This window comes from Scyliorhinus torazame, chromosome 19 (assembly GCF_047496885.1).
Source record: "Scyliorhinus torazame isolate Kashiwa2021f chromosome 19, sScyTor2.1, whole genome shotgun sequence".
Classification (NCBI taxonomy): domain Eukaryota; kingdom Metazoa; phylum Chordata; class Chondrichthyes; order Carcharhiniformes; family Scyliorhinidae; genus Scyliorhinus; species Scyliorhinus torazame.
This window is the reverse complement of record NC_092725.1, coordinates 146,868,346-146,882,772: the sequence shown is the minus strand read 5'-3', so window position 1 is coordinate 146,882,772 and position 14,427 is coordinate 146,868,346. Positions and strand designations below refer to the sequence as shown.

At 49.5% G+C, this 14,427-nt stretch overlaps 2 protein-coding genes across 3 annotated transcripts in view; one reads left to right on the top strand and one right to left on the bottom strand.

The window, feature by feature from the left end:
- Positions 1 to 14,427, top strand: part of LOC140396596 (synapsin-3-like) — a 749,989-nt gene that overhangs the window by 338,356 nt on the left and 397,206 nt on the right. For both annotated transcript variants that reach the window (XM_072485394.1, XM_072485395.1), the window contains exon 6: positions 10,994 to 11,083. In XM_072485394.1, the coding sequence (XP_072341495.1) occupies positions 10,994 to 11,083 (90 nt within the window). The remainder of the gene's footprint in view (positions 1 to 10,993; positions 11,084 to 14,427) is intronic.
- The window catches only part of LOC140396595 (metalloproteinase inhibitor 3), a 90,074-nt gene continuing 87,198 nt past the window's right edge, over positions 11,552 to 14,427 (bottom strand). Inside the window, exon 5 of the mRNA XM_072485393.1 lies at positions 11,552 to 14,086. Within this exon, the coding sequence (XP_072341494.1) occupies positions 13,889 to 14,086 (198 nt within the window). The 3' untranslated portion in view covers positions 11,552 to 13,888. The remainder of the gene's footprint in view (positions 14,087 to 14,427) is intronic.

Below are 14,427 nucleotides of genomic sequence, written 5' to 3'. Positions count from 1 at the left end.
TGGATGCTCCTTACAAACTCTGCCCCGTCTAAGCCCCTGGCACTAAGTGAGTCCCAGTCAATATTGGGGAAGTTGAAGTCTCCCATCACCACAACCCTGTTGTTTTTACTCTTTTCCAAAATCTGTCTACCTATCTGCTCCTCTATCTCCCGCTGGCTGTTGGGAGGCCTGTAGTATACCCCCAACATTGTGACTGCACCCTTCTTATTCCTGATCTCTACCCATATAGCCTCACTGCCCTCTGAGGTGTCCTCTCGCTGTATAGCTGTGATACTCTCCTGAACAAGTAGCGCAACTCCACCTCCCCTTTTACATCCCCCTCTATCCCGCCTGAAACATCTAAATCCTGGAACGTTTAGCTGCCAATCCTGCCCTTCCCTCAACCAGGTCTCTGTAATGGCAACAACATCATAGTTCCAAGTAGTAATCCAAGCTCTAAGTTCATCTGCCTTACCCGTAATGCTCCTTGCATTAAAACATATGCACTTCAGGCCACCAGACCCGCTGTGTTCAGCAACTTCTCCCCGTCTGCTCTGCCTCAGAGCCACACTGTCCCTATTCCCTAGTTCTCCCTCAATGCTCTCACCTTCTGACCTATTGCTCCCGTGCCCACCCCCCTGCCATACTAGTTTAAACCCTCCCGTGTGACACTAGCAAATCTCGCGGCCAGGATATTTATGCCTCTCCGGTTTAGATGCAACCCGTCCATCTTATACAGGTCACACCTTCCCCGGAAGAGCTCCCAGTGGTCCAGATAACAGAAACCCTCCCTCCTACACCAGCTGTTTAGCCACGTGTTTGTCTGCTCTATCTTCCTATTTCTAGCCTCACTGGCACGTGGCACAGGGAGTAATCCCGAGATTACAACCCTCGAGGTCCTGTCTTTTAACTTTCTGCCTAGCTCCCTGAACTCCTGCTGCAGGACCTCATGCCCCTTCCTGCCTATGTCGTTAGTACCAATATGTACAACGACCTCTGCCTGTTTGCCCTCCCCCTTCAGGATTCCCTCTACCCGTTCGGAGACATCCTGGACCCTGGCACCAGGGAGGCAACATACCATCCTGGAGTCTCTTTCACGTCCACAGAAGCGCCTATCTGTGCCCCTGACTATAGAGTCCCCTATAACTATTACTCTTCTGCGCTTTGACCCTCCCTTCTGAACATCAGAGCCAGCCGTGGTGCCACTGCTCTGGCTGCTGCTGTTTTCCCCTGATAGGCTATCCCCCCCGACAGTATCCAAAGGGGTATATCTGTTCGAGAGGGGGACAACCACAGGGGATTCCTGCACTGACTGCCTGCCCTTTCTGGTGGTCACCCATTTCTCTGCCTGCACCTTGGGTGTGACCACACTTACATAACTGCGATCTATGACGCTTTCCGCCACCTGCATGCTCCTAAGTGCATCCAATTGCTGCTCCAACCGAACCATGCGGTCTGTGAGGAGCTGCAGTTGGGTGCACTTTCTGCAGATGAAGCCATCCGGGACGCTGGAAGCCTCCCGGACCTGCCACATCTCACAGTCAGAGCACAGCACCCCTCTAACTGACATTGCGTCAATTAATTAAAATTAAAATTTGTCTTTTTTTTTTAAATACTTTTTTATTAAATTACAAAGTTACTGTCAACTATCTGTTTCCTAGCACTAGATTTCTAATAGAAATGCGATAGCTAACTATAATATTCTCCGATCTCTGGCTTAGATATCCTCTAAATTATAATTAAGTTATTATGTTTAATTAGTTCCCAAATACTCAAAAAAATTTAGGTTAGAATCCCAACCAGCCACTCAGGTCACAGCTTTTCTGTGATGTCACTTCAGTTTCCCCCTGACACACACAATTTGAAAAAAAGGTATAAAAGTAAAAATCATTTGCTTACCTTCTGAGATGTTCTCAGGTTCTCTCGCTGACAGAGACTGCTCCTCCACCTCCAATCCTTGACCTGCACAATGCTAATAATATAATACTATAATATGGCACTTACCTTACACCAATGGGTCTTATTATTAGGTTAGAGGAGGAGGGTGGGTGGGAGACACTACACGTGTAACCTCACATACAAGAAGGAGAAATGCGTTTTCCGCACAACCAGCCTAGCCATACTTGGCTACGTTGTGGAAAACGGAGTCCTGGGGCCCGACCCCAACCGCATGCGCCCCCTCCTGGAACTTCCCCTCACCCACTGCCCCAAGGCCCTGAAGAGATCCCTGAAGAGAAGGCCCGCCTGGCCTTCAACTGCATCGAGGCAGATATTGCCAAAGCCGCGAAGCACGCTGTGGACGAGTCCATTCCATCCCAGGTGGAGAACGATGCATCGGACTTTGCTCTGCCCGCAACCCTCAACCAGGTGGGCAGGCCCATGGCTTTCTTCTCCCGTACCCTCCATGCCTCCGAAATTCGACACTCCTCCATCGAAAAGGAAGCCCAGGCCATTGTAGAAGCTGTGAGACATTGGAGGCATTACCTCGCCGGCAGGCGATTCACTCTCCTCACTGACCAGCGGTCAGTTGCCTTCCTATTTAACAATACACAACGGGGCAAGATCAAGAACGACAAGATTCTGAGGTGGAGGATCGAACTCTCCAGCTACAACTACGATATCTTGTACCGACCGGGGAAGCTCAATGAGCCCCAGATGCCCTATCCCGCGGTACATGTGCCAGTGCACAAGTAGACCGACTTCAGGCCCTCCACAATGACCTCTGTCACCCGGGGGTCACTCGTTTTTTTCATTTTATCACGGCCCGCAACCTGCCTTACTCCATCGAGGAGGTCAGGACCGTGACCAGGGACCAGCTCTGCGCGGAGTGCAAACTGCACTTCTATCGGCCAGACAGAGCACGCCTGGTAAAGGCCTCTCGGCCCTTTGAGCGCCTCAGCATCGACTTCAAAGGGCCCCTCCCCTCCACTGACCGTGACGTGTACTTCCTCAACGTAGTTGACGAATACTCAAGATTCCCCTTGCCATCCCATGCCCTGACATGACCTCTGTCACCGTCATCAAGGCCCTGCACAATCTCTCCGCCTTGTTCGGGTTCCCCACCTACATCGGGGTTCCTCCTTCATGAGCGACGAGTTGCGTCAGTTCCTGCTTAGCAAGGGCATTGCCTCGAGCAGGACGACCAGCTACAATCCCCGGGGAAACGGACAGGTGGAGAGGGAGAACGCGACGGTCTGTAAGGCCGTCCTTCTGGCTCTACGGTCTAGAAGTCTCCCAGTCTCCAGCTGGCAGGAGGTTCTCTCCGATCCACTCCATCCGGTCGCTCATGTGCAGCGTGTTGCTCTTTTTAGCTTTAGTCTATTTGCTCTGTTTAGGTCACCTTTGCTCATGAGTCACCAGGTATCTTTATGATACCGCCACGTGGTTCAAGTTCAGGTTATGATTAATAATACAGCACACCGCTTAGTAAGGATTAAAACAACGGTCATTTATTATATACAACAAGCAATATTAATACCCAAATACTACTTTCTATATAATAAACCTATCACTACTGGCCAATACTTAACTTAGGAAGAGCCCACCAGGTCAGGGAAACGAATGGCTTGTCCAATCAAATCTGGCCCGCGGGATTCAAAAGGCTGCTACAGGTCGGTGGCTAGGTGTCTCTATCGGATAGCGATCGCTGGATTCAAACTTACACTTGCCGGTGGCTGGTCTTGCGAAGGTCTCGAGCAGGCGAAGATGAGAGAGAGAGAGATCTGAACTTGGACCTTCACTTTTATAGGGCCCAGGGGCTTCCCGCCTCCCGGGGCGGCCCTTGACCCTGAGTCCCAAGTGATTGGATTCTGTCCCCAGTCTCTAGGGTCGATGTGTCCAATGGTGAGGCGATTCCTCGATCGGGGGGTGGTCGCTCACCTGTCTTTGTTTCGGCCACTGCAGGCGCCGACAGGTCTGGCCCGGCATTCAATTGCTAATATGTTGCAATTGTTCCCGGGGATAGCCGATTTAACTGTGGATGTCTGAGTAGATGGGCTGCAAACAGTCCTGAATGCAACTGCGGATACCTGGGTTGATGGGCTGTTGATAGCCCTGAGTATCGATCTGGGCTACGTTCCCAGAGGTGAATATGCAAACCTGTCTGCCGCTGCCTGCTTGTGTCTTCTTGGCTACTTTTCCCAGCAGTCTTTCGGGTTAGCCATTTTAAACTGGGTTTTGGCCAGATTAATCGGAACGCAGCCATTTTACATGGCTACAAGCGCCACCAATGAGACCCCTCACAAGCGTCTGTTTGCCTTCCCTAGGAAGTCCACCTCCGGGGTCTCGCTCCCGTCCTGGCTGACAGTCCCAGGGCCCGTCCTCCTCCGGAAGCATGCGAGGAGCCAGAAATCGGATCCCCTCGTCGAGAAGGTCCTGCTCCTCCTGCCAACCCACAATATGCCTACGCGGCACATCAGGACGGGCGGCAGGACAGTCTCCCTCCGGGATTTGGCACCTGCAGGTTCCCCAGCGGCCATCACCACCACCCCCGACCCGCACACCGCCCCCACTCCACCAACTCAACTACTGGGTGAAGAAGAGGACAACATACTCCGAAACGCGCAGGTCTCCACACCGGTGCCAACACCACAGCTGGGACTGAGGCGATCACGGCGGAAGGTCAAGGCCCCCGACAGACTTGACCTTTAAGTCCACTTCACCCCCGCTGGACTCTTTTTTTAACAGGGGGTGAATGTGGTAAACCACTGTTAGTATATTATATGTATTGTGGTAAACTGTTACTGTACTACATGTATTGTGGTAAACCACTGCCTACTGGCTCCGCCTCCCCTCGGGTTCGGTATAAAGGTGGCTGACCTCCGGCACTGCCTCAGTTCGGGATCAGAGGCCAGGAGGCTTTCTGTTTAGCTTATTAAAGCCTCAGTTACGTTCACTACTCGTCTTGTGTTCATTGATGGCACATGAAGTGCGTTCGGGCTGGGGGGGCATCAGAGATTGCTTCAGGGGCCTCGGAACTCCCCAGTGTACAAAACGGGACTATGTGCAGCTTCTGCCACGCGTTCCCCATTGAGGCCCCTTATTTACCGTGAGTTGTGTTGAATAGCCATGTGCTTCTCGGCGCTGTGAGTGCCAGGAATGCGGTTAAACGTGCTCGCTCAGGGACTCGCTCAGGGACTCGCTCAGGGACTCGCTCAGGGACTCGCTCAGGGACTCGCTCAGGGACCCGCTCAGGGACTCGCTCAGGGACCCGCTCAGGGACTCGCTCAGGGACTCGCTCAGGGACCCGCTCAGGGACTCGCTCAGGGACTCGCTCAGGGACCCGCTCAGGGACTCGCTCAGGGACCCGCTCAGGGACCCGCTCAGGGACCCGCTCAGGGACTCGCTCAGGGACTCGCTCAGGGACTCGCTCAGGGACTCGCTCAGGGACTCGCTCAGGGACCCGCTCAGGGACTCGCTCAGGGACTCGCACAGGGACCCGCTCAGGGACTCGCTCAGGGACTCGCTCAGGGACTCGCTCAGGGACTCGCTCAGGGACTCGCTCAGGGACTTGCTCAGGGACCCGCTCAGGGACTCGCTCAGGGACTCGCTCAGGGACTCGCTCAGGGACTCGCTCAGGGACTCGCTCAGGGACTCGCTCAGGGACTCGCACATTTTTGTCACCATAACATGTACTGTCCTTTTTTTGCATTGTTAGTTGGCATGGTGACGTGTCATAGTTACAGAGTCACATAATACAGAGGCCCTTCAGCCCATCGAATTTGCACCGACAATACTATCCCAAATCTACACCAATCCCACTTCCCAGCACGCGGCCCATAGCTTTGATTGAGATATTTCAAGTGCTTCTCATGTGATTTTTAAAGATTGGGTGGTTTCTGCCCCCACCACCCTCCCAGGCAGCGCATCCCTGCCACCCCCCCCCCCCAGGCAGTGCATCCCCCCCCCACCGCCCCCCCCCAGGTAGCGCATCCCCCCCCACCGCCCTCCCAGGCAGCACATCCCTCCCCCCACCACCCCCCCAGGCAGCGCATCCCTCCCCCCCCCACCCTCCCAGGCAGCGCAAGTCCGCCCCACCCCCCCCACCCCCCAGGCAGCGCATCCCTCCCCCCACCACCCTCCCAGACAGCACCCCCCCCCCCCACCGCCCTCCCAGGCAGCGCATCCCCCCCACCCCCTCCCAGGCAGCGCATCCCCACCCCCACCACCCTCCAAGGCAGCGAATCCCTCCCCCCACCACCCTCCCAGGCAGCGAATCCCTCCCCCCACCCTCCCAGGCAGCGCATCGCTCCCCCCACCCTCCCAGGCAGCGCATCCCCCCCACCACCCCCCCAGGCAGCGCATCCCTCCCCCCCACCCTCCCAGGCAGCGCAAGTCCGCCCCACCCCCCCACCCCCCAGGCAGCGCATCTCTCCCCCCACCACCCTCCCAGACAGCACACCCCCCCCCCACCGCCCTCCCAGGCAGCGCATCCCCCCCCCACCCCCTCCCAGGCAGCGCATCCCCACCCCCACCACCCTCCCAGGCAGCGAATCCCTCCCCCCACCACCCTCCCAGGCAGCGAATCCCTCCCCCCACCCTCCCAGGCAGCGCATCCCCCCCACCACCCTCCCAGGCAGCGCATCCCCCCCCCACCACCCTCTCAGGCAGCGCATCCCCGCCCCCCCCCTCCCAGGCAGCGCATCCCCACCCCCACCCCCCCCTCACCCCCAGGCAGCGCATCCCCGCCCCCACCACCCTCCCAGGCAGTGCATCCCCCCACCCTCTGGGTGAAAAATATTTCCTCAAGTCTCCTCTAAACCTCGTGCCCCTCAACTTCAAATTGTGTCCCCTCATGAGGGGCTGGTTTAGCACAGTGGGCTAAGACAGGGGCAGCACGGTAGCATTGTGGATAGCACAATCCAGGGTCCCAGGTTCGATTCCCAGCTTGGGTCACTGTCTGTGCGGAGTCTGCACATCCTCCCCGTGTCTGCGTGGGTTTCCTCCGGGTGCTCCGGTTTCCTCCCACAGTCCAAAGATGTGCGGGTTAGGTGAATTGGCCATGATAAATTGCCCTTAGTGTCCAAAATTGCCCTGAGTGTTGGGTGGGGTTACTGGGTTATGGGGATAGGGTGGGGGTGTTGACCTTGGGTAGGGTGCTCTTTCCAAGAGCCGGTGCAGACTCGATGGGCCGAATGGCCTCCTTCTGCACTGTAAATTCTCTGATGTGGCGATGCCGGCGTTGGACTGGGGTGAGCACAGTACGAAGTCTTACACCAGGTGAAAGTCCAAAAGGTTTGTTTCGATGTCACTAGCTTTCGGAGCGCTGCTCCTTAGGTGAATGAAGAGGTATGTTCCAGAAACACATATATAGACAAATTCAAAGATGCCAAACAATGCTAGGAATGCGAGCATCAGCAGGTGATTAAATCTTTACAGATCCAGAGATGGGGTAACCCCAGGTTAAAGAGGTGTGAATTGTATCAAGCCAGGACAGTTGGTAGGATTTTGCAGGCCAGATGGTGGGGGATGAATGTAATGCGACATGAATCCCAGGTCCCGGTTGAGGCCGCACTCATGTGTGCGGAACTTGGCTATAAGTTTCTGCTCGGCGATTCTGCGTTGTAAATTCTATGAAAGACAGCTGGCTTGTAATGCAGAACAGGACCAGCAGATCGGGTTCAATTCCGGTTTCAACCTCCCCGAACAGGCGCCTGAATATGGCGACTAGGGGCTTTTCACAGTAACTTCTTTGAAGCCTACTTGTGACAAGAAGCGACTGTTATTATTATTGACCCTTCAACTAAGGGTCCATACTCCTCATAATGTCTCGGATCGTGGTTTCGGGACCCTTAAGGGGGAGGGGGAGCAGCCCCAAGTCGTGGTCCACATAGGTACCAACGACATAGGTAGGAAAAGGGATAGGGATGTAAGGCAAGAATTCAGGGAGCTAGGGTGGAAACTTAGATCTAGGACAAACAGAATTATTATCTCTGGGTTGTTACCCATGCCACGTGCTAGCGAGATGAGGAATAGGGAAAGAGAGGAGTTGAACACGTGGCTACAGGGATGGTGCAGGAGGGAGGGTTTCAGATTTCTGGATAATTGGGGCTCATTCTGGGGTCGGTGTGACTTCTACAAACGGGATGGTCTACACCTGGACCAGAGGGGTACCAATATCCTGGGGGGGAAATTTGCTAATGCTCTTCGGGAGGGTTTAAGCTAGTTCAGCAGGGGATTGGGAACCTGATTTGTAGCTCCAGTATACAGGAGGTTGAGAGTAGTGAGGTCATGAGTCAGGTTTCAAAGTTGCAGGAGTGTACCGGCAGGCAGGAAGGTGGTTTAAAGTGTGTCTTCTTCAATGCCAGGAGCATCCGGAATAAGGTGGGTGAACTTGCGGCATGGGTTGGTACCTGGGACTTCGATGTTGTGGCCATTTCGGAGACATGGATAGAGCAGGGACAGGAATGGTTGTTGCAGGTGCCGGGATTTAGATATTTCAGTAAGCTCAGGGAAGGTGGTAAAAGAGGGGGAGGGGTGGCATTGTTAGTCAAGGACAGTATTACGGTGGCAGAAAGGACGTTTGATGAGGACTCATCTACTGAGGTAGTATAGGCTGAGGTTAGAAACAGGAAAGGAGAGGTCACCCTGTTAGGGGTTTTCTATAGGCCTCCGAAATGTTCCAGAGATGTAGAGGAAAGGATTGCAAAGATGATTCTGGATATGAGCGAAAGCAACAGGGTAGTTGTTATGGGGGACTTTAACTTTCCAAATATTGACCGGAAACTCTATAGTTTGAGTACTTTAGATGGGTCCGTTTTTGTCCAATGTGTGCAGGAGGGTTTCCTGACACAGTATGTAAACAGGCCAACGAGAGGCGAGGCCATATTGGATTTGGTACTGGGAAATTAACCAGGACAGGTGTTCGATTTGGAGGTAGGTGAGCACTTTGGTGATAGTGACCACAATTCGATTATGTTTACTTTAGTGATGGAAAGGGATAGGTATATGCCGTAGGGCAAGAGTTATATCTGGGGGAAAGGCAATTATGATGCGATGAGGCAAGACTTAGGATGCATCGGATGGAGAGGAAAACTGCAGAGGATGGGCACAATTGAAATGTGGAGCTGGTTCAAGGAACAGCTACTGCGTGTCCTTGATAGGTATGTACCTGTCAGGCAGGGAGGAAGTGATTGAGCGAGGGAACCATGGTTTACTAAAGCAGTCGAAACACTTGTCAAGAGGAAGAAGGAGGCTTATGTAAAGATGAGACGTGACGGTTCAGTTAGGGCGCTCGAGAGTTACAAGTCAGCTAGGAAGGACCTAAAGAGAGAGCTAAGAAGAGCCAGGAGGGGACATGAGAAGTCTTTGGCACGTAGGATCAAGGATAACCCTAAAGCTTTCTATAGATATGTCAGGAATAAAAGAATGACTAGGGTAAGAGTGGGGCCAGTCAAGGACAGTAGTGGGAAGTTGTGCGTGGAGTCCGAGGAGATAGGAGAGGTGCTAAATGAATATTTTTCGTCAGTATTCACACAGGAAAAAGACAATGTTGTTGAGGAGAATACTGAGATTCAGGCTACTAGACTAGAAGGGCTTGAGGTTCATGAGTAGAAGGTGTTAGCAATTCTGGAAAGTGTGAAAATAGATAAGTCCCCTGGGCCGGATGGGATTTATCCTAGGATTCTCTTGGAAGCTAGGGAGGAGATTGCTGAGCCTTTGGCTTTGATCTTTAAGTCATCTTTGTCTACAGGAATAGTGCCAGAAGACTGGAGGATAGCAAATGTTGTCCCCTTGTTCAAGAAGGGAAGTAGAGACAACCCCGGTAACTATAGACCAGTGAGCCTTACTTCTGTTGTGAGCAAAGTCTTGGAAAGGTTTATAAGAGATAGGATGTATAATCATCTGGAAAGGAATAATTTGATTAGAGATAGTCAACACGGTTTTGTGAAGGGTAGGTCGTGCCTCACAAACCTTATTGAGTTCCTTGAGAAGGTGACCAAACAGGTGGATGAGGGTAAAGCACTTGATGTGGTGTATATGGATTTCAGTAAAGCGTTTGATAAGGTTCCCCACGGTAGGCTACTGCAGAAAATACAGAGGCATGGGATTCAGGGTGATTTAGCAGTTTGGATTAGAAATTGGCTAGCTGGAAGAAGACAAAGGGTGGTGGTTGATGGGAAATGTTCAGACTGGAGTCCAGTTACTAGTGGTGTACCACAAGGATCTGTTTTGGGGCCATTGCTGTTTGTCATTTTTATAAATGACCTGGAGGAGGGCATAGAGGGATGGGTGAGTAAATTTGCAGATGACACTAAAGTCGGTGGAGTTGTGGACATGTGGAAGGATGTTTCAAGTTACAGAGGGACATAGATAAGCTGCAGCGCTGGGCTGAGAGGTGGCAAATGGAGTTTAATGCAGAAAAGTGTGAGGTGATTCATTTTGGAAGGAATAACAGGAAGACAGAGTACTGGGCTAATGGTAAGATTCTTGGCAGTGTGGATGAGCAGAGAGATCTTGGTGTCCATGTACATAGATCCGTGAAAGTTGCCACCCAGGTTGAGAGGGTTGTTAAGAAGGCGTACGGTGTGTTAGCTTTTATTGGTAGAGGGATTGAGTTTCGGAGCCATGAGGTCATGTTGCAGCTGTACAAAACTCTGGTGCGGCCGCATTTGGTGTATTGCGTGCAATTCTGGTCGCCGCATTATAGGAAGGATGTGGAAGCATTGGAAAGGGTGCAGAGGAGATTTACCAGAATGTTGCCTGGTATGGAGGGAAGATCTTATGAGGGAAGGCTGAGGGACTTGAGGCTGTTTTCATTAGAGAGAAGAAGGTTAAGAGTCGGACCCTGCCCTCGCTGGCAGAGTCCGACCCTGCCCTCGCTGGCAGAGTCCGACCCTGCCCTGACTGGCAGAGTCGGACCCTGCCCTACACACAACTACATTTCAAAAGAAGGATTGACAATCGGATGAAACTCTTGTTAAAGGGATAGAGTCTTCTCCGGATGTAACACAGCTACAGTCAACAGCTGATGGAGATGGAAATGTGTTTGTTAACAGTTGTTTATCTCTTACAGTTTTCCCAGCTGATAAAGATCTCCCAAACCTTGACTCCTGCCAAGTTCCCACTCATCGACCAGACCTTCTTCCCCAACCACAGAGAGATGGTGAGTGTTACCCAGCTGACTTTCCTGACTTTTAAATGTTGCAAGAGCTCTCCCATTTCTTTGTAAGTGATGGAGAAAGATTAGGGAAATTTTCTCTTTAATCTAAAGATTCGGAACAGGGAGTAGTTTTCTATGAAGCTGCTCTCAAACATGCTCAGTGGAAATCTAGATTTTGCTCAGTCATTTCAAAGCATATCCGATGTCATCTTCATTTACTTCAGTGTTTGGTTAAGGCATGTAAAATTTCACTTCTCATTTGACAAGCCCAGGTTGCGAGTTTGGGGAGGTTTCAGATTCTCGGTCTATCCACTCTGATATTTTTGTTCTCATTTTATTGGCTCTGTGAACTGAAACCTCCCCCACTTTGTTTTTACTCTTCAACAAATATTAAATTATCCAGTTCCACAGCCCCCACTGTGCTGCCTACTTTCTGGTTTCATGCATTTAAGGAGGGAGCATGCAACCTAATTATTCACTTTTAATGAGTCTCCTTGGACCCTCTTTAATGATTAATACATAAAATGAAGCAATTGTCAACAAACATGAGGAAAAGAGAGGCAGAGATCACATTGCTGTGATAGAAATAAAGTAATTTTACTGTTTAGAGTACACTGCAAAAGTGACACTGGATGGAATCTTATGTTTTTGAAAAGAATTTACATTCATGGAATATAAAATTCATAAATACTGCAGAGAACTCTGCAAACAATGCTGTAAATTTAGTGACAAGTACATTTCTTCAAGAAAGCTTTATTTCATCGAATCGTTTTTGTCCTCTGTTCCTAAACCCCTCTCTGCCCCCCCTCCAAATCCACATTAGCCAGATAGACACATTACAAGCATATTTACATCATCATATCAGGAAAAAAAACTGATTTTACAAAGATAAATCAAATGAAATAATTGTAAAGAAGAGCTTTTAATTATTTTATTCCCATCAGTATTCCTTTTGTACCTATCCAGCTTTGAGGAGCTCATAATGCAGACATGACAATATCCTTCAAACAATAATATGTTATTCATGAGGATGAAATGCCTACTTGTGCAGAAGTGTACTGGACAAAATATAGCTTATGTTAATCATTTTTTAAAAAGTTGTAAATAGAAAGGTGTTTTGTTCTTGATGCAGTTTTCTAGGTGACCTTTGTTCAGAATGTCTGCCAATGGGAGTTGTCACCTGTGTGAAAATATGGGGAGCTGTTTGGGAATTTATATTCTCCAGGAAAGTGGGGGTGGGGGGTCTGCAAAGCCAGATGATGGTTATTTATATTGTATGACACAAAACAGTTATTTGATATCCGAGTTAGCTCACATCAGATGGTGCTGCTCTGCTTTCTAACTGGTGGTACAAATAGTTTATTACAAATGTTCTGCAGATGTGTGAATGATGCTCCCTATTGCCTCAGGCACAGAACATTCTTTGTGAGCATTTGGTACTTTGTGTTCATATAACAACTCCACGAAGTTCCGCAGGTGCAATTTTGCACATTGAAACTCTCATAGCGCTGATTTTGTTTGCTTAGCCTCTGAAGCACCTTTTGCTTCAAACTTACATTAATGGTGCTGCATAAAATTGGAAGGAGATTTTTTTTAAAGAATTACCTTTGCCCTCTTCCTGGATATTTACTCCAATCTTCAACATGATGGCCCAAGAGGTGGAAAGACAGGAAATTATTTGGGACCCCAGACCCTACTTCCCTCCTGGCATTTGGGTGCACATTGAGGAAAGAGGGGATGATGGTGGTGATGGGGGCGGGAAATCCCCTGTTGGACAGAGAAGCCGTGAGGGATTTGAATATTCTCCACAGAAATATCTATCAAATATTGAGTGGAATGTGAGACGAGAATGGCACATTCAGTCAAATACCATTTTTATAATTTGGATAGAGATCTTAACCAGTGTTTCGGACATCAGAATTCTGCAATTATATCAGTTTTTGAACAGGAAACCAGTAGCTTTTGTTAAATGGCAGTTCAGCTCCTCTGAAAGGTGCTTGAATATTAAATGAACACAGCTAATGGCAGGTGGTTTCCTGCTATTGGCTGCTTATAAACAAGCCAGTGACAATATCCCTTTATCCCACATAGCGCAGAACCATGAAAACGTGGAGGTGGAATTCTGCTGTTAGGATCAAGGAGATGGTTTCAGATATGTAAATGAAGCCAGCAAGTCCCATGAGGCTACTCGCCAAAGGGCTCAGAGATGTTGAGATTGGCTATCCAGACCAGAGACAGGGGGGCAACACATTTATGCAATTTCTCCCAAACTGAAGTCATTCCAAGCTTGAAGATTAAAATGCCTTTCAGAAACCCACCAGATAGATTACAGGGTTGTGTTGCAAAATATATTTGGTTATCAATTATTTAAAATGCATTCTGATGCCAAATAAACAATCTCTTTCTCAGCAGACAAATAGATGTGGGAATTTGAGCATCTTTTCTTTTTTAAATAATAAAAACAGTTCAAAATATTTTTGCCTGAACCTTTGGGATAAAGGCATCCACCAATGTGCCACCTTGATAAAGGGCAGTTACTATGCCACAAGACACTGCATTATTAAAATATATATGAAGCTCAGTAATATATTTATTACTGCAAGGAGCAAGTCTGAAGCAACATTGATTGGCATGGAGTCAAATGGCCCAAGCACGGGGCAATTTAAGAATAAATCTTAGAAAACAAGAAAATGGCCAGGAAGTCTGTGTTTGATGTGCTAATACTGGGAGTCAGGCATTTAATCATTGCTGTGTCACACAAGATGGCTGCCCTTGCTGGCTAGCATATTTTACAGAGAAAGATCCCATTCAGGGGTCTGTGGCATTGATCCTGGTCTTGTCTGGGGGCGCTGCACCTCTATACCAACTGCAATAACCCTCTTTCTGTCGGATACAAACATAGTGCTTAGCCTGGTGCCCCATGTATCCCTGGTCAGACAACATATCGGTCCAGAGGCACTCATTCTTCGCTGTCACGAAACATGGCAGGTAATAACAGGGTTTAATCTGCGGAGATATGAATGAGACAGAGAAATGTTAAATACATTTCTCAGAGAGAACACACTGCCGACAAAACTGTTTATTTAAAACGTTTACACTGAACATTCTCAAGTGGGATAAGTTGGAAACATTACATATCCAAACAATGTGTAAACACTGCATTAATATCAGAAAAAGTAGTCAGTAACACTAGTTATTGCTTCTATTACCTCAGCATTCTTTACTGACCATAAACCAGCTAACTTGTTTGAATTAATTTTTCCTAACTATCACTCTACATGGGTGATTGTTTCTTTTCTATATCCATTCTCTCGCACAATTGATAGAGGTGCTGCCATAAATACACA